Source organism: Mesoplodon densirostris, chromosome 4 (assembly GCF_025265405.1).
Source record: "Mesoplodon densirostris isolate mMesDen1 chromosome 4, mMesDen1 primary haplotype, whole genome shotgun sequence".
Lineage (NCBI taxonomy): Eukaryota > Metazoa > Chordata > Mammalia > Artiodactyla > Ziphiidae > Mesoplodon > Mesoplodon densirostris.
In genome coordinates this window covers 65071522-65090722 of record NC_082664.1, presented here as the reverse complement: position 1 = coordinate 65090722, position 19201 = coordinate 65071522, and the positions used below count along the sequence as shown (strand labels likewise).

At 33.0% G+C, this 19201-nt stretch overlaps 1 protein-coding gene across 5 annotated transcripts in view; it reads right to left on the bottom strand.

The window, feature by feature from the left end:
* Positions 1 to 19201, bottom strand: part of RALGAPA1 (Ral GTPase activating protein catalytic subunit alpha 1) — a 234698-nt gene that overhangs the window by 22705 nt on the left and 192792 nt on the right. For all 5 annotated transcript variants that reach the window (XM_060096301.1, XM_060096304.1, XM_060096302.1 and 2 more), the window contains 2 exons: positions 5133 to 5291; positions 4022 to 4149 (listed from right to left, as the gene is read on the bottom strand). In XM_060096301.1, the coding sequence (XP_059952284.1) occupies positions 4022 to 4149; positions 5133 to 5291 (287 nt within the window). The remainder of the gene's footprint in view (positions 1 to 4021; positions 4150 to 5132; positions 5292 to 19201) is intronic.

Here is a 19201-nt window from a genome sequence, read left to right as displayed (position 1 = left end):
TACTTTAAAATTTTTATTTAAGGAAAAGTCATGATAGCTAAGATCATGAAATTAATGCTTTGGAATTATTATTCCTAATACAAAAAAGCCAAAAACAAACAACAAAAAAAAACCCCAAACCCCACCAACACACACATACACTCTCTTTCAACAGGTAATTAATAAATGATGACTAAGATCAACCTGAAATACCCCTCAGGTCCAATGGTTACTGAGAATGTGCCTACTCCTTCTCCCCAGTGATGCATTTCAGTTCTAACTGCATGATCAAACCAACAAATTGAGCTCGGGACAAACAAAAAAACAAACAAAAAACCCCCCAAAAAACCTAGCTGACAAAGTCAGAGGTTGCAAGAAAATGCTTTTCAAGTACAAGTAATGCAAGAAATGACAAGTGAAGTAAAGGAGAGGTTTCAAAGCTTGAAAGACAGTCATCAATACTGACAGATTACTGTAATTCTGGCTGCCAGCATGATCGATTTGGGCAGCATATGACAATCAATATTGTCCTCATTTAGTGAACAACATTAGATTCACAGATACAGAAGATGTTCCTAGGATAAAATTTAAGCTGTACTTAATGATCATAAATAGCACAATTTATGCTGTGGAATCTTAGTGGGTACTTTTACTGGGCATAAAATAACTGACACAGCAGTACAATTATCCAAATATAATTGAGTTTATTACATATTCTTTTACTCCTTCATTTCTCTTATGAGGATTAAAATAGTAACTGATGGTTTTCAAAGCCTATTTCTATCTCAGTTTTTGTTGTAATTTCTTTTGTTTTATTGATCTGTTTTAGAGCACATGATTTTTTTTTCCTTAATGGGAGCTTAAGGAAATTTGTCAAAATCTGAATTTGTCAAAAATATACATTTAACATTTTATTATATTTCTGAAATATGTATTTGTTATTTAAAATGAAAAGACATTTATATTTCAATATCTCAAAAACATCTAGTTGTAATTTATTGTATAAACTTTCATTTAAAAATCAAGTAATTGGGCTTCCCTGGTGGCACAGTGGTTAAGAATCCGCCTGCCAATGCAGGGCACACGGGTTCAATCCCTGGTCTGGGATCCCACATGCTGCGGAGCAACTAAGCCCATGCGCCCCAACTACTGAGCCTGTGCTCTAGATAGAGCCCACGAGCCACAACCACTGAAGCCCGTGTGCCTAGAGCCTGTGCTCCACAACAGGAGAGGCCACCACAATGAGAAGCCTGTGCACTGCAAGGAAGAGTAGCCCCTGCTCACCGTGACAATGTGCAGCAATGAAGACCAAAAATAAATAAACAAAAAAATTTAAAAAATGAATAGAATCTATCTTTAAAAAAATAAAATAAAAATCAAGTAATCTATCAGTACCTATATGAAGTTATTTCCTCCAATGTTTAGAATTAATATACACCTTTGTGAATCTTTGTGAAAGATGACTACATGTTCTTCAGATTAGCAAAGGCTGAGTATCTCTATTATATATTTAAATAGTATGGGAAAATAACTTCTATATAGCTTCTAAATTCAAGCTTCTAAGTCAAGAAAAATTTGTTTGATCTGTCTGATTTAATATTTTTACTCTGATAGTTCCAGAAGTGGTTTTCCTGATAGAAATTGCTCACATCTGCTGTGTAAATAAAGTGTTCATGTTTACTGTTTTCATCTGAAATTATCTCTCTTCATCTTAGAATTTTCTCCAATGTGCTATCTATTAACATCTCAGCAAGATTAACTATTAAGCGCTTCATGAAACAGGCCTAAAAATCCAATCCAATCAATTAACCAACCAACCAACCAACCAACCAACCAAACATAAAAACCCAATTAGGCAATTCCTTGCTGTTGGGTAGAGCTGTTTCATATTGACTATAATCTTTACACATAACAGAATTAATCACTGCACAAAATAACGTACCTTATTTCATTTACTAGGTGCATCCAAATTCATTATCTCATTTATTCTTCACAACAATTCTGAGATGGGTATTAGCATCTTTTTTACTGATGAAGAAAGTTAGGTTTAGAGATTCTGGGACTTGACTAGGATCACAAGGCAGACCTCGGGTGGCATGGACATATATACACTACCAAACGTAAAATAGATAGCTAGTGGGAAGCAGCCGCATAGCACAGGGAGATCAGCTCGGTGCTTTGTGACCACCTAGAGGGGTGGGATAGGGAGGGTGGGAGGGAGGGAGACGCAAGAGGGAAGAGATATGGGAACATATGTATAACTGATTCACTTTGTTATAAAGCAGAAACTAACACACCATTGTAAAGCAATTATACTCCAATAAAGATGTTAAAAAAAAATCAATGTTTCTAACTGCAAATCCAGCTATTATACCTCTAGTGTAACGTGCAAATCTGAACTAGTCCTTAAGAGTATGAATTTAGGCGCAGGTACAAGAAATTAAGCTACATCCTCACTTTTAATTGGTATACTTGAACTACTTGGTAAGGTGTGCATTTTACATGTTGTTTGTATATCAGGCCAGAAATAGTTTGTGTTAGTTCAATAAATTGAGTTCCTCCTGACACAAGAGGCAAATAGAGTTTTGTATTACAATCTAATCTCGCTCTCATCACTTTCCCAAAAGATTTAAGGCATTCTTTCAACTGTGTCTTAAATGAAATGATGGAGAACACTAACCTCAGGATGAACACCAAGATCAGGGGAACTGTAAAGAGGCACAGGTCAGAAAGAAGTCAATCTCAGTAGAGTTGACAATGCGGACAACATTAGTTTACAGATAATAATCTGTATATTCCTTATAAGATTAGCTACCTTTCTAGAGATATTCAGGATATAATAAACTGAATCCTTACATTTCATGACAATGACCACGTCAAATCAGAGTTTTCAACTCAAAGTAAGTGAAGATGTAACCGCTACAAATAAGAAATGCTATGTAAATGACATTAAGCTTAAGCAATGTAACATGCCATGATCCACCTATAATTCCATTCCACAGTATCAGAATACATGAGAAATTACATAGAAATCAGATTGCTTAAGTCAATTTTCATTAAAAGAAGAAAACGTATGTGGTAGACTTATGATAAATCCATTTCATATGGAATAGGACACAGGATATTTTAAAAAGTCTTCCCTGTAAAGCTTAACATCTACAGTTTATTATGTAAAAGAAAAATAATTGAAGTGTTTTGAATAATTTAGAAAAAGTATATGGAAACATAAATCCATTTTAGAAAGGAATATCAGAAAACAATTTAAATTTTAAAACTGTGTGCATATTTCGCCCCAGGCAGTGTTCTAAGAATTTTACACATACTGACTCATTCAGTTCTCATAATACTACAGGCTAGATATTATTATCATTCTCATTTTATGGATAAGGAAATTGAGGCTCAGAGAGGTTAAATAACTTGCCCAAGGCTGCATAGCTAATGAAGTGGCGATTAGCATTTGAGTCCAGGTAATCGGGCTCCAGAAGCCATGTTCTTAAACACTCCATGGCCTCTCATACTTCCATGTCTCCGTTTATGTCATTCCTCTGCTTGGAATGCTCTTCTTAATCTCACCTATCTGATTAATTCATTCATCCTTCAAGATTGGTTCAATCTTTACATTTCTCAGAAGTGTTTCCTGATAGAACCACTCCTTACAGCTGACTGAGAGGTATCTGAAGTATTGTTATAGTAATTCCAGAACATCCTGTGCATAACTATTACAGCACAGATACTGAAAACAATATATTTCCTCAACTAGATTGAGTACTTTGAAATGACTGTTATGGTTATCTCTGCATATCCAGATTAGCAGAACGCCTAGTACATAATGGGGCTCTAATTAATTAACCAAAAGACAAGTACTGATTAAAAGCATATAAAAGAAAATACATCATTCAAATATCATAACTGCTTAAACACTGGGGAGGAACTCCATCCTCTATATATCAATAAACAAAAACTCAAAGGTCTTAACAACACATAAGAAGTAGTTACCTTGGAAAGTAGACTAGAGTAGAAACCATACTGTTAAAAAGGATACAAGTTTTGATATAATGGAATCAACGATTTCAGAGCACGGCTTGCATTTATAGCGGTTGCTCGAACCATAATGGGTAGGACCTTTCCATTCACAATAGCACCATCAAAAAGTGGACCAAAGAAGGGAACCTGATTGAGAAATTAGAACATAATTTTATACTCGAACTGGAGAAAGGTTGTAAATAAGAAACAGTTTGCATACAAAGTCTTTCTGCTTCCTGTTTAGTTCTTCCTTCAGTAGAAATGCTATTCAAATTCAGTTCTTTTCCATGATGGGTCATTCATACTGGAGCAATAAACAAACAAAAAATGCCAGTGGTCTACAGGGTTTCCATTCAAAAGAATTATATGCTTCATATAACTGACTAAATAATTTATACTACCTGCCAATTTTCAAATTTTTGTAGCCGCAATTGTATACAAAAATCCAACACTTGGAAATAATTTACTTTTCCCCCATTGAGTAAACACAGGGAGGACACACATTCTTACAGGCAGCAAGCTAGTTTTTTATTATTTTCATGTGATGCCAGCTTTACTACCAAACCTAAAACACTTTTATTATTATTTTACTACAGAATCTGAAACACTATTTTTTATTTTATTATATGGTTTATTAGAAAAAATCTGTCATTTTTATCAGATGACTGACAGTTTCAAAAGTATTCTGTTTGAATATTGGCTGGTACAAATGGCAGCTGAAGGCAAAGACATGAACTGTGAATAATACAGTAAATATTTTAGGCTTTGTGGCCACATATTGTCTCTGTTGTATATTCTCCTTCGATTTTTTAAAAGAGAAAAACCCATTAAAAATGTAACAAACATTCTTAGCTTGTGGGGTGTATAAAAACAACAGTAAATGGGAACTTCCACTCTGGCACTACTTAGCCTTCTTCCAATCGAATACAGTTTCTTTCTATTTTTCCTATTTTAGCGCCTTCTGAACTAGACTTAGACAATTCACATAGCTACCAGAGTCTGTGTCTCATCTCCCCCTCCAATTCCACATTTTGATGCCTAGTCTAATTCTTCTGAAAGAGGGCAAGAAACTCACAAACCCATATAGAACTCAAAATATATTATTAAAATGTAATATAAGGAGTTCTTACCTCTGGTTTTTTCATTATCTGGATACTGAACATGTGATTTTTCATTGGGTATATTACAATAAGGACATCACCAAATTCGGTAGGAATAATTCCTCTCCTGTAGTCTCTAGTATGCTCTGACCAAACGATGTGTACTTCATCATTTCCTAAATGTCTCAACTGGAAAACCAAGAAAACAGTTCATAGTGCTCGAGAAAAGCCCTGTGAATACAGTCATACAGCTACTGACAGCATACTATAAAAAGATTAAAGGGTAAAGAAGTTTAAAAAATATTTTTAAAACTTCATTCGATCATTTTTCATAACATGCAAAACAAAAGCACTCAAAAGACATTAGGAGACACTGCAGAAGACCAGATAATTTTCAACTGTCTATATAGTCAATGGCAAACAGAGAAATTAGATAAAAAAGATTCGCATACAGACCAAACACTCTTCTTAACCAGCAACTGAACCAATTTTCCACTACCAAACCTTTTTAAAATTGTTTAAAAGAGTGTTTTAAAAAGTGACGGATTTAAGACTATTCTTTTTTTCTGACCACTCTCTGGAAGTGTTAATGAGCAGTGAAAGGGTCTAAAGGAGGCAACAGAAAGAGAAGGAAAAGAAGTAAAACATAAATATCTACTGAGTAAGAGAAAGTCGATTATATTTGCTTTAACAAATTTATTTCCTGCTCTTCTCTGACTATGAAACTTTGCCTACGAAATTCTTTCAAGTAGACTTTGTGAGATTTGTTAGACTCTCTCAAGATTTTATTTAAATATTTATAGTGCTTACGAAGGTGTTTTTGGCATTTAGAGAGTTAACATTATGATGATTAAAATTATAAAAAGCAAAGTATACAAAAGTTAGATTTCTATTGTTATTAGAAAAATTAACTTAATGTCCATAAGTATTGAGTTTTCTTCACGTAGATTATTGTTTAAACATGTATTTTAATATACCAATACAATTTGGTTATTTTAGTACATTTATTGATTCTGCCACTGCAAACATTTGAGCCCATTTTTGGTGCATATCTCACATGGGCTTTTCTATTACTTTCAGATAACTTGACATATTGTAGGCAGAAAAGTGTGGGAGAGAAAATTAGGATAAGTGTCATCAATATTCTTAGTAGGGGTTAACATACAGGCAATTTCTGTTTTTGAAGTACTGGATTTATTTTGACTTAATGACCACAAGGCAGGAAAATAATTAAATGTGTCATTTAAACAAAGGAATTAACCTTCCAATTAATGAAAGGTTTTCTTCTGTCACCCTTTAACCCTGGAGTTCTTAATCTGGGTTCAAGGGATCTATGAATTTTTGCAAATTTTATTTGTGTATTTTTCTGAGAAGAAAGTCTATCATATAGGACTATGTATTACAAAAAAAGCCAAGAACCAGTGTTCTAATGGTTCTTGAAAGTCCCCAACACCAATCTATCTAGAAAATCCTAGGCACTATGAATGTCATTAAGTATTTGAAAACACGAGGTAAATCCCTGAACTTTAAATTTTATATTCCTAAGTAAGAAATGCCCTCTCTTCTTTGACAGATTATAAGATAGTGGCAGCTATTACTCTAAAGACAGTGCCCAGCTAAGTCTATAGACCAGAATCTATTATTTTAGAAATATAAAGATTTTTATTTTCTTTTAAGGATGACTTTTTTTAGGTCTAAGTGGATTAAATAATTCTTTTTGGAAACCATAAATGTGCTTATTGCTCTAAATAGATGATGATAGACCTCAAACATCAAAACAATGTTTATTTTAAGTTTTAATTACCATTAGTTACAACACACACACACACCCTGAATGACATAAATGCAAGACTTGGGCTTTGTGACATTTTTAAAAACCAAAAAAGATTATACAACTCAGAAAAGCCATGGCTCTATAATTTCATTTTTTAATCAAAATACTTTAAAAATATCCTTCCTATACAGCCATCCCCATGTGTCAGCTTCCCTAATAGGTTTATGTTAACTGAATACAAAAGAAATGTGAAATAAATTTAACCAGGAGGGATGATCCAATCTAATTTTGATACATTAATGTCATATGCTGTACATGTTACAACAGCAGCCAGATCTAATACTAAGCTCCAGGCTATACTGAGATTTCCAAATGGCAGATTGTTCTAAGTGATATCAAGTATAATTGAAGTAATAAACGATAGTAAAAGCTGAGCACACTGTCAGGAAGAATTTAAGTATTTACTTTTTAAAATTAAATGAGTTAGGTTAGGAAAGACAAGACAACTGAAATAATGCAGGTCTCAATTTACAGAAAATTCCTTTTATTTATCTGCTACATTAACCCTTGAACTCTTGCCAAACCTATCTATAATTTCTAGTGCCCACTTATCTAAAGAAATGAGAGAAAAGGGCAACTGTAGTTTTATTTTATAATGAAAGCTTGTCTTCAAATATCTACCACAGAGTATTAAAAGACTCTTATGGAAGTTTAACAGAAAAGAATAGTATATTTTTTCCAGGATGTTGTAATGCAGATATTTGTGGCATAGAACTATGCATATAAACAAAGTCATTTAAAACATGGTCAATCATTTTAAGGAAAAAGCTTCAAGAACATCCTTATCATTTTTATCCAAATGCTAAAAAAGCAATTATTTTATGCTCTTATGTTGAGGCATGTTTTTATATCTTTATCTCTTTAAACCCTGCTATAAAATAATTAAACAAATTGAGAAATTGCTAATCATTGCCATGTATGTTAGAATTTTTGAAGACTACTGAAAATATGAATTTTGAGTGGTTAACAGAAACTTCAGAAGTGTGTGTGACATTTATTTGACATAAATACTTTATATAGTATTTGATGTTTTAAATTTTTTATCTATTCCTTATATTTTACAGATTTAAAGGGTTGTGTCTTATGTATACTCAGTAGGGTTTTTCCATACTCTGAAAACTCTCAAAGGAGTTCCTACCTGAATGTTTTTGTACCCAGATGCGAATCACTTCTGAAACAGAGTATAAGAATTCTGTACATGGGATAGGTCTGTTAAAATGACTGGCAACCAAAGTACTCTTCCAAATTCACTTTGACTGCTGTTGAAGTCATTTTGGAATTCAAGGTATATAACATAAGCTGCAGATTATCATTATCAATTTATGAAGATAAAATAGTTAAATAAAATTCAACACATATAAAATTGAAGTCCTCAGTACATTATAGAATATTAGCACTGGAAGAGACACTAAAGCTCTAATTTCCCACACAATACAGGAACTCCCAGTGCAATATCCCTGACAAGTAATCCTCCCTGCTTGAGTATTTCTAGGGTTAGGAAGCTTACAGATTCACAAATTAGCCCATTCATTTAAAAAGAGCTATAATCGTTAGACCCTACTTTACAGTAAGCCAAAATCTGCCTTCCTGAAGCTAGTTCTTCCAAAATAAGACTAATACCAAATAAACGTAATCTATATTTCAAATATTATCTTTTCAAATATTTGAAGATTGGTCTAATATATAAGTCAACTTTTCTAGGTTAAAAGTGTTCCTCTTTTTATACTTTACAAACTTATTCATTATCCTGGATTTTTACCTCAGTTTATTGATGTTTCTATTAAATTGTGGTATCTGAAATGGAATATAATATCAATATATTCTATAATACAACCAGCCCACAGTGGGACTACTTCCTTTCTTCTGTTCACTCAATTATTTTCTGCATTTTTATAACACTGGCTCAAATGGAAGCTGTAGTCAATTCAAACCCTTAAGACTTTTTCTTACGAAGTTCTTTTAAGCAGGTACAACTGACTACTAGAACTAGAGAGGATTTCTATGTATTCTTAATAAACTTTAACTTACCAGGTTCCAATTATCTTAAAGCCTATCAAGGCCTTTTGTTAGCATGATTCTTCAATTCAGTATGTTGGCTCTCCCTTTTCCAGATTTGGGTTATCCTTAAATTCAAATTCTTGTGTCTTTATTTAGATTTTGGATAAAAATGTCAAATGGGACAGGTTTGGGTAAGAGCCATACAGTAAGTCATTACAGATGTCCTTCCTGGTTAAACGTATATCCAACATTTATTAAATACTTACTATTTCTGAGTGCTTTGTGATAATTTATTTAATTTTCAAAACAATGCTACAAGATAAGTATAATTATTATTGACCTTATTTTTACAGGTGAGGAATTGAAGCTTTGTAACTTGCCCAAGGTCAAGTAACTAATAAGCGGCAGAGCCAAGATTGAAACCCAAGCAGGCTAGTTTCAGAAACCATACTTTAACCACCTCCCTCTACTGCCTCTCATTATATAATTAATTTTTCTAGATATAATTACAGAACCAGTCACGAACATACTTATTGAACTATTATTAAGACCGCATTTCTTCAACTTGTCCACAACAAATGACTTAGTTAAATGCTTTATACTGTCTATGGCCTTCCCTGATGTAGTAATCCTATTAAAACAAATTAAGTTACTTTGATGTGATTTGTTATGGTGAACTCATGGGTAGCTCCTAGTGATCACTACTTCATTACCTAAGTGCTCACAAACCATCTGTTTAATAATCCTATTTTGCCAGGCATTGACATAGAGCTCATGAATGTTAGTAATTTTTGTGGTTGGTGGCCTGTTCCATGTCCTTTTATGAAAATCAGATGTTTGCCTATCTATGGCAGTGTTCTCATTTCCCACAATTATCAGTAGAGATTCCAGAGTCAATTCTAGATTTCCTCAGTGAAATATCATTCATTTGGAGTTAGAGACTAGAATTCATGTAATATAACTATATCATCTGTTTTACAAAATCAACTTACCCCCTTGATGTCCTCATTTCTGTTAAAAACACCTAATAACTCAATTATAATTACTCAAGAGTCAAAACCTGAAAGTCTTCAATTTCTGATTTCCTTATAGTATCTCTAATAAGCTCTTCATTAAAACAATAGTATTATGTTCTGTTTTTGTACTTTCCTTCCTATTTCCTCTACTGTTGCTCTAGATCAGATGCTAGTCATCCTACACAGCTGGACTAGTTCACGAGTTCTTAAAAGGCCTTCTCTCCTCCTTCCCTCTCTCCTTCCTATCTACCTCTTTCAAACAGCAAATATTGAGAGCTGACTAAATGCACTGCACTAGCTATTAAAGATACAACGGTGAGGAAAAACAGACATATTTTCTTCTCTCACATAGCTTTAAGTCCAGTGGAGAGTAAAATAAACTAAGCAATTAATGAATAATTAACAGTAGAGATAATGCTCTAAATATACCTCTCTGAATGCAAATAACAAAGATAACTGATCTATAATGGCACTTGAAGAATGCATAGAAGTTAGTTAGGTTAGGCAGTTACTTCACAAGATAGTGGCATACATGTAGAAATTGAAACTGAGTTGATACTCACTGCCCCAAGCCCTCATTCTTTGCCCCTCACCTTCCAGACACTCATGCAGCAAAACATAAACTATCATATACTCCTCAATCATGTGAAAAAACATACGCTCATACATTTTCACAATTCACTTGCTGTCTGGATCATTCATTCTTAGTATTTGGGAAAAGCTTCTTGAAGCAATAGGCACGGCATCTAGTACACAATACTTTAGCAGAGTGGGCACTCAATAAATATGCTATTAAAAAGATAATGTCACAGTACTTACTTAGCAAATTGTTTTCTATCATTACATAGTGCACAGCATAAAAATAGAATTATCTGCAATTATGGCTTTATTTAAATATGCCACTTTGATGGTGATACGTGCTATACAAATATAAAATAGGGTAATGTGATAGTGTTACTGGATAGAGAGGGCTTCCTTAGCTAGGATGGTCTGGAAAGGTTTCTCTGAGGAACTGTCATGTGAGTCTGAGAATAGAACAATGAGGATGAAAAAGCCTGATAATGTGACGAAAGAGCATTTCAAATGGAAAATAAGGTAAGTGCACAGCCCCTGAGATGGGAATGAGCTTGACATGATGGCAGGTTAGAATGACAGCCAGTGAGGCCAGATTGTGGTAAGTGAAAAGGAAAGTGACAGAAGATGAGATCAGGGAGGTAGGCAGGCAAGTGGCCAAATCCTGTAGGGCACTGAAGGCCATAGTAAGGAATTAGAATTTTATTCTATATGCAATGAGAAGCCACTGCTATACCATCCAAATTAAACCATTCACAGTGCTGAGATAAATCTGCTCTGAACCATTTATACTTCCTTGTTTCTTTATCTTCATTTCTTGTCATCAGGAGTATATTTATAGAAATCGGGGTTAAAGGTAGAGTCTATTATATTAAAACATAATTATTTTATGTAATGTGGCTAGATTTAGGACTACAACCATGTGTATAATTCCATAGCATTTATTAACTATTACATTAACTACACTTCTACTAAAACAATGAAAAAATTTTTGTTATTATTCCTTAAGTTTGTTTTCCAATTCCTTTTCCAGACTATATTAGCATATAGTTCTCTGGAAAGTGAAGTATATTTTACTTCAAAGTGAAGTATATATTTAAGTATTTCTAGATAAAATAAAGAAAAATGGATTTAAAGTTCTAATCAGACTGAGCAGTTCAACAGAGCTCATTTATCTGCGAAACTATTGTAACCAAATTTCAAAACAAAAAATGAACTGCTGTCCAGTACACTAACAATATTTCAGAGGGAATTGACTTAAATAAAGTGCTTCTTTCCCCTCTTTTGGGGGATCCAGGAAATGAAAGATAGGCTAGAGAGTCCAACTAAAAGTAGGTTATAATTATCTCAACTTGATCTTCATCAAACTCCTAAAAGGATGATTCAGCTACCTATGAAGCAGAGTATCAGCAAGTGGCTACAACAAGGAGACAGAGGAAATGAGACAAGCTCCTGTGAACACTTTATACCAATGCTTGCAGCACTTTTGATTTTTAGGGGTGAATAAACTCAGTTAAGTGGAAATTATTTTTAACCATTTTCTGTCAATCTTCCTCAGGTAGAGAGAATTTATAGAACAGATGGCTTGGACTGGAGTTATATCAGGATTTTTAATATGGTGGCGTAGTATTTCTAAGAGAGACTACTTTGTTAGACTGAAAGTTTGGTTAATTTGTTAAAAAAAAGTATAGTCTATGTTATAAAAATTCTGTCGCTACCATTTTGATCCTTGAAAAAGCCTTTCTTCACAAGAAATAAAATGCTAACACTTAAAGAGGTTCAAAGATATTTACCTCTCATTCTGAGAAGATAAAATGCTTAAAAATAATTTACAAAATCACCACATGATATTTTAAACACAAAGTGAAAACTAAAATTAGTTTCTATAAAACAGATATAAATGATTTTCTCCTATCAAGTTTAAAACAAAGAACCAGAGTCATACATAATTCTACCTTGCCAGAGGCAAGGCTATTTCTTTAAACTGACTGTTGACCATCTAATTTAATTAGAGGTATTAAACTCCACGCTGAGGTCAACAAGCCTTACTTCCTTCAATATTACACTTCAACCAGTGCTCATTAATGTGTCTACTGAATGGATTAACACACCTAAAGATATATGTACAAAGCAAAGGGGGACAACCTAATGATATCCAATTGTTCATTTGTAACAGGACACATGTTCTAGGCCTTAACTTATTACCACTAATGTGGAATTTATTAAATTCAGGAGAAAAAATACCAATACAGAAAGTGATTTTTTTATTAAGGAAAACTGGTATAAGGCAACTGGTTTCTATGTTTAAGTTTAAGGATTTAACCTTTTATTGAAAAGAAATTGATACTGTAATAGAGCTAAAATAGAAGACTGTTACTTAGAAAAATCTTACATACTAGGACTCTGAAGAGCAGTAACGGCAAGAATCACAGAGAATAGGGAAAGGGAAAACTCAGTATATAGAGAAATAAATGTTACTTTTTTTATTTCTATGAAAAGAAGGTTTAGAATAATTTATACTGAATTATGAGACTGGGTAAATTTTTCCTTTCTACTGAATTAAGTGAAATATTGCTTCAATTTATCCCCAACCTTGATAACAGTAGATTTTACTTAAAGTTACTTAAATTACTACTTGAGAATATAAGAGAACTATACGTTCCAAAATGATACCACTTTATTACATATTGTTTACAATTTTGACAGGTTTTGTTTTTATCTGGTAGGTATTATACATGTGAAAGAAGTTATGTTTTGAAATTTTATCACTACAACAAACAAATAAGCCCTTTAAATTGTTCTATTTAAGTAAAAAAAAAGCCTATCTAGCCAGGGTAATTTTCTTCAATAAAACAGGTATAGTTACTTTGACAACTAATATAATAGCATGCTTGCATTATAAATTTTTTAAAAATTATAAACACATGCTTGCATTTTTAAAAGTTACATTATTTCTGGCATCTCGATACTAAACAATTGGAATACTATGCCATTAATTGCCTGCAGTCTTTCTCTAATAATTTTTTTTTTTTTTTTTTGCGGTACACGGGCCTCCCACTGCTGTGGCCTCTCCCGTTGCAGAGCACAGGCTCCGGACGCGCAGGCTCAGTGGCCATGGCTCACGGGCCCAGCCGCTCCGCGGCATGTGGGATCTTCCCGGACCAGGGTTTCTCTAATAATTTGAAGAAAACCCAAAAAACTAAATAACTGGAAAAAAATACTTGTACTATTCCACTTTTTAAATTGCTAAATAATTTTACATTTAGAATTAATTAGGTTAAAGGGGGAAAAAACCACAAAATTTTCTTCTAGGGTGTTATGTCAGCAAAATGGTGGACCAAGCAAGCTCTTGTTTCTCCACAGAGACATTGAAAAAACATGATTATATACAGAAAACCCTGATTCCACAACAAAACCTGTTAGAACTAATATATGAATTCAGCAAAGTTGCACAATACAAAATTAACACACAGAAATCAGCTGCATTTTTAACAATGAACAATCCAAAAAGGAAATTATAAAAACAATTCCATTTATAATTGCATCAGAAAGAATAAAATTCTAAGGCATAAATTTAACTAAGGAGGAGAAAGGCATATATGTTGAAAACTATTGCTGAAAGAAATGAAAGACTACATAAATCGAAAGATATCCCATGTTCATGGATTGGAAGGTTTAATACTATTAAAATGACAAAACTACTCAAAGTGATCCAAAGATTCAATGCAATCCTATCAAAATCCCAACACGATTTTTCATAGAAATAGAAAAACCCATCTTAAAATTCATATGGAATCTCAAGAGACTCTGAATAGTAAAAGCAATCTTGAAAAAGAAGAATGAAGTTGTAGAACTCACATTACTTAATTTCAAAACTTACTACAAAGCTACAGTAATTAAAGCATTTAATTAAAGCAAAAGGACATTCAGACCAATGGAACAGAACAGGGAGCCCAGAAATAAAGCTTTGCATAGATGGCCAATTGATTTTTGACAAGGATGCCAAGATCATTCAATAAAGGATTGTGTAGTCTTTTAAACAAATGGTGGTGGGACAAATGGATAGCCACGTGCAAAAGAATGAAGTCAGACTTTTATCTCATACTATACACAAAGAATAACTAAAAATGGATCCAAAACCTAAATGTAAAAGCTAAAACTATAATACTCTTAGAAGAAAACATACGGGAAAATATTCACAACACTGGATTTAGCAATGGTTTCTTGAACTGATACCAGAAGCAGAAGCAACAAAAGAAAATATAGATAAATTGAGCTCCATCAAAATAAAAACTTCTGTGCCACAAAGGACACTATCAAGAGAGAGAGAAGACAACCCCAAAAATGGGAGAAAAATACTTGCTAGTCATATATCTGATAAGAGATTAACATCTAGAATATATAAAGAACTCCAACAACACAAGAAAATTACAAACAACCTAATTTAAAAAAATGGGTAAAAGAGCTGAACAGACATTTCTCCAAAGAAGATATACAAATGGCCAATAAGCACATGAAAAGATGCACATCATTAGTCATTAGGGAAATGCAAGTCAAAACCACAAAGCATAATACTTTGTGCCTATTAGGATAGCTAATAACAAGTGTTGGCAAGGATGTGGAAAAACTGGAACTCTTGTGCATTGCTGGGAGAAATGTCAAATGGCACAGTCACTGTGGAAAACAGTTTGACAGTTCCTTTAGAAAGCTAAACATATAATTTCCATATTACCCAGCAATTCAACTCATAGGTCTATACCTAAAAGAACTGAAGACAGGGATTCAAACAAATACCTGCAGGACAATGTTCATTGCAGCATTATTCACAACAGCTAAAAAGTGGAAACAACCCAGAGAAGAAGAATGAGAGAATGAAAACGCATCAGAACCAGAGTCAGATATGGCAGGGATGCTGGAATTACAACTATGATTAACATGCTAAGGGAACTAATGGAAAAAGTAGTCAAAGTATGGATGGATGAACAGATGGATAATGTAAGCAGAGAGATGGACATTCTCAGAAAGAATCAAAAAGAAATGCTAGAGATAAAAAATATGTAAGTGAAATGAAGAAAGCCTCTGATGGGATCATTAGTAGACTGGACATGTCTGAGGAAAGAATCTCTGAGCTTGAGGATATAATAATAGAAACTTCTAAAACTGAAAACCAAAGAGAAAAAAGACTGAAAAAAAAAACCCGTAACAGAATATCCAAGAACTGTGGGACAACCACAAAAAGTGTAACATTTATGTACAGAAGGAGAAGAAAGGAGAAGAAAGAAAGAAACAGGAGAAATATTCGAATTAATGTTAGACACCTAACAACAGATCCAGGAAGCTCAGGGAACACTAAGCAGGATAAATGGCCCCCAAGCTACATCCAGGCATATCACATGCAAACTTCAGAAAATCAAAGATGAAAAAATCTTGAGAAAAGCCAGAGGGGGGAAAAACATTTTACCTATGGAGGAGCAAAGATAAGGATTACATCTGACTTCTCAGAAATTATGCAAGCAAGAAGAGAGTGGAGTGAAATATTTAAGTGCTGAGAGAAAACTCTACTAATTTAGAATTCGGTACCCTGTGAAATTATCCTTCAAAAGTAAAGAAGAATAAAGACATTCTCAGACAAACAAAAATTGAGGGAATTTGCTGCCAGTAGACTGGCCTTACAAGAAATGCCTTTCAGAGGGAAGGAAAACAATATAGGAAAGAAATTCAGATCTACATATAGAAAGGAAGAGCATCAGAGAATCAATAATTGAAGGCAAAATAAAACTTTATTTTTCTTATTCTTAATTAATCTAACACATAACAGTTTGTTCAAGATTATAAATGGCAACAATGTATTTGATAATGTATGCTTATGTATACACATGGTTATGTATAAGTGAAATAAATAATAGCAATGACACAAGGGCTAGGAGGGAAGAATTAGGCATATTGTGCTATTATAAGGTACTTGCAGTGAACCAGTATAGTATTATTTGAAAGTGGACTTAGATTAGTTGTAAATGTATAGTACAAACTCTAGGGCAAGAACTGGAAAAAAATTTAAAAAGAAAAAAATATAAATGATATGCTAAGAAAGGAGAGAAAACGGAATCGTAAAGTGCTCAATTATAACCACAAATGGCAGAAAAAAATGTAAAATAATCCAATTATATTAATGATCACTTTAAATGTCAATGGTCCAAATACACAGAGATTGTCAGAGCGGATCAAAAAAAACAAGCCCCAACTGTGTGAGGCTTGAAACCAACTTTATAAGAAACCAACTTTAAATATAAAGATACATATAGATTAAAAGTAAAGGGATGGAGAAAGATATATCATGATACCACTAGTAAGAAAGCGGGAGTAGCTATACTAATTTTAGAAAGAGTATACTTCAGAGCAAGGAAAGTTATCAGGGATAAAGAGTGGCATAATCAAATGATTAAGAGGTCAGTATTCCAAGAAGACATAACCAATCCTTAAGGTGTATATGCGTAACAACAGAGTGCCAAAATACGTGAGGCAAAAACTGATAGAACTGCAAGGAAAATAAAAGAATCCACTATTATACTTGGAGGCTTTAATACCCCTCTCAGAAAAGGAGAGATCCAAGCAGGCAGAAAATTGGTAAGGTTGAACTCAACAGCTCCATCAATCAAGTGAATATAATTGACATTCATAGACTATTTCATTTAACAATAGCAGATCACACATTCTTCCCAGACTCACATGGAACATTCACCAGATAGACTACATCTGGGTCATAAAACACACCTTAACAAATTAAAAAAAATAGAAATCATATGATGTCTGCTCTCAGACCATGATGGAATTAAACTAGAAATCAATAACAAAAAGATAGCTGGTAAAGCCCAAAATAATTGGAAATTGAACAACACGGTTCTAAGTACCACATGGGTCAAAGAATTCTCATGAGAAAATAAAAAATATTTTGAACCAAGTGAAAATGAAAAAGTTCTGGAAATGGATACTTGTGATGGTTGTACAACACTGTAAATGTACTTTGCACCAAAGAACTGTACATTTAAAAATGGTTAAAATGATAAATTTTGTTTTAAATATATTTTTACACAATAAAAAATTTCTATACTTATAGATGAAATAAACTATTAGTGTTCAAGGTTTAATCCCTCAACATTCCCTAATAAATCCAGTACTTAAACATTTCACCATTTAAGGGTATAATTTTAATTAGAACTCAACCATTTAACAATTCTTAAATGGTGTTATCTCCAAAATTAATTTTGCTATGATAATGGATTGTTAAACATCCATTTCAGACTCTTCTTAAATAATTAAGGACAAACCTTTGTGACTGTTGTGAAGGAAATAAGAAATCTTACTTATTTGAGATATTTCTACAAAGGCTGCAGGAATAAAATTTCAAGTACCTTTTAACCATCAGGTTTAATATACTGAAGTAAAAATATCCTGATGTAAGTTTCTTTAAAAAAAATTTCAACAAAAAATGATATACTTTGTTCTGCTCTTATGTTTGCAATTGAAAATACTATTAATTTTAGACTCTTTTGAAAAGGAAAAGAGGGTTTTCTTTTGCTCCGGGGTTAAAAACTTGTATCCATGGAGCCATGAAAATGAGGATCACTGCCAAGTCCTAATGTTTAAAATAATTTATCTTTTTGCACGATACTCGTAATTGCCTCTAATTTGAGTATGGCTTATTTTCATACAAATTTAAAATGAGGTGATGGAAGAAAGTGCTTAATTGAAGTTCTAACGAAGTTTTACTCCAGCTCTTCACCATTTTCTTGTCAGTATTCATGTCTCATTCTGTACTTCTAAAAACTACATGTCAAGATATTCCATAGCAAATCTGTTACTAAATATACTTACTTTCCTACACATCAATTACCTCCACCTTTATACACATTCCAATCTAATCAGCGTCCATATATTAGTTGTTCTAACCATTACTCATTTAGTAGGCAATTTCCAACAGTATTCTAAAGTGTAAACAAAAGGCATCAAGGGTACTGAATCAATCTTATAAAATATTTGAGAGGAATTCTGAAGTTCCTTTTCAAAAGAGTATAAGGATAACACTGTTTTCATAGGCTATTAATGAAGTGTGAAGATTTTCGATATCAGGCAACATAATAGAGTACCAAGTAAAATGATCTTGATATTGAGTTGGTTACATTCAGTTGTAGTTTTGAATAAATTGAGGAGTAGGAAGAAGAAGAGAAGATAAAGAAATGTTCGACAAGGTTTCACTTTAAAAAAATGTTTTTCCCTAAAAAAATTAAACATGGATTGAACACACACAACTTTATTCTGAGGTATGTCTGTGTCACTAGAGTGATTTTTGAATGCTGGTGCCGGCTACAGCAAAATGGTGGTGTAGGTTTTAAAAGACATGGACCATCAAAACCATTCCACTATATCTCCCATAAATATTCTAAGGCAGTAAAATCTATTTTAATGAATTAATGCTTATTTTACCTGCTATATTAGCTTTAGTTAAAATTTATGAGAGAGCACGTTATATTTTAAGTGATTTGTAATAATTTACATTTTAATTTTTTTCCTCTCCGTCAATCAATATAAACGTTATATCTCTCTGTGTGTGGGGTCTTGAATTATAATTTCACCAATCTGAACATATACAGAAGTTTTTCAATTTGTCTGATGCCCATTTT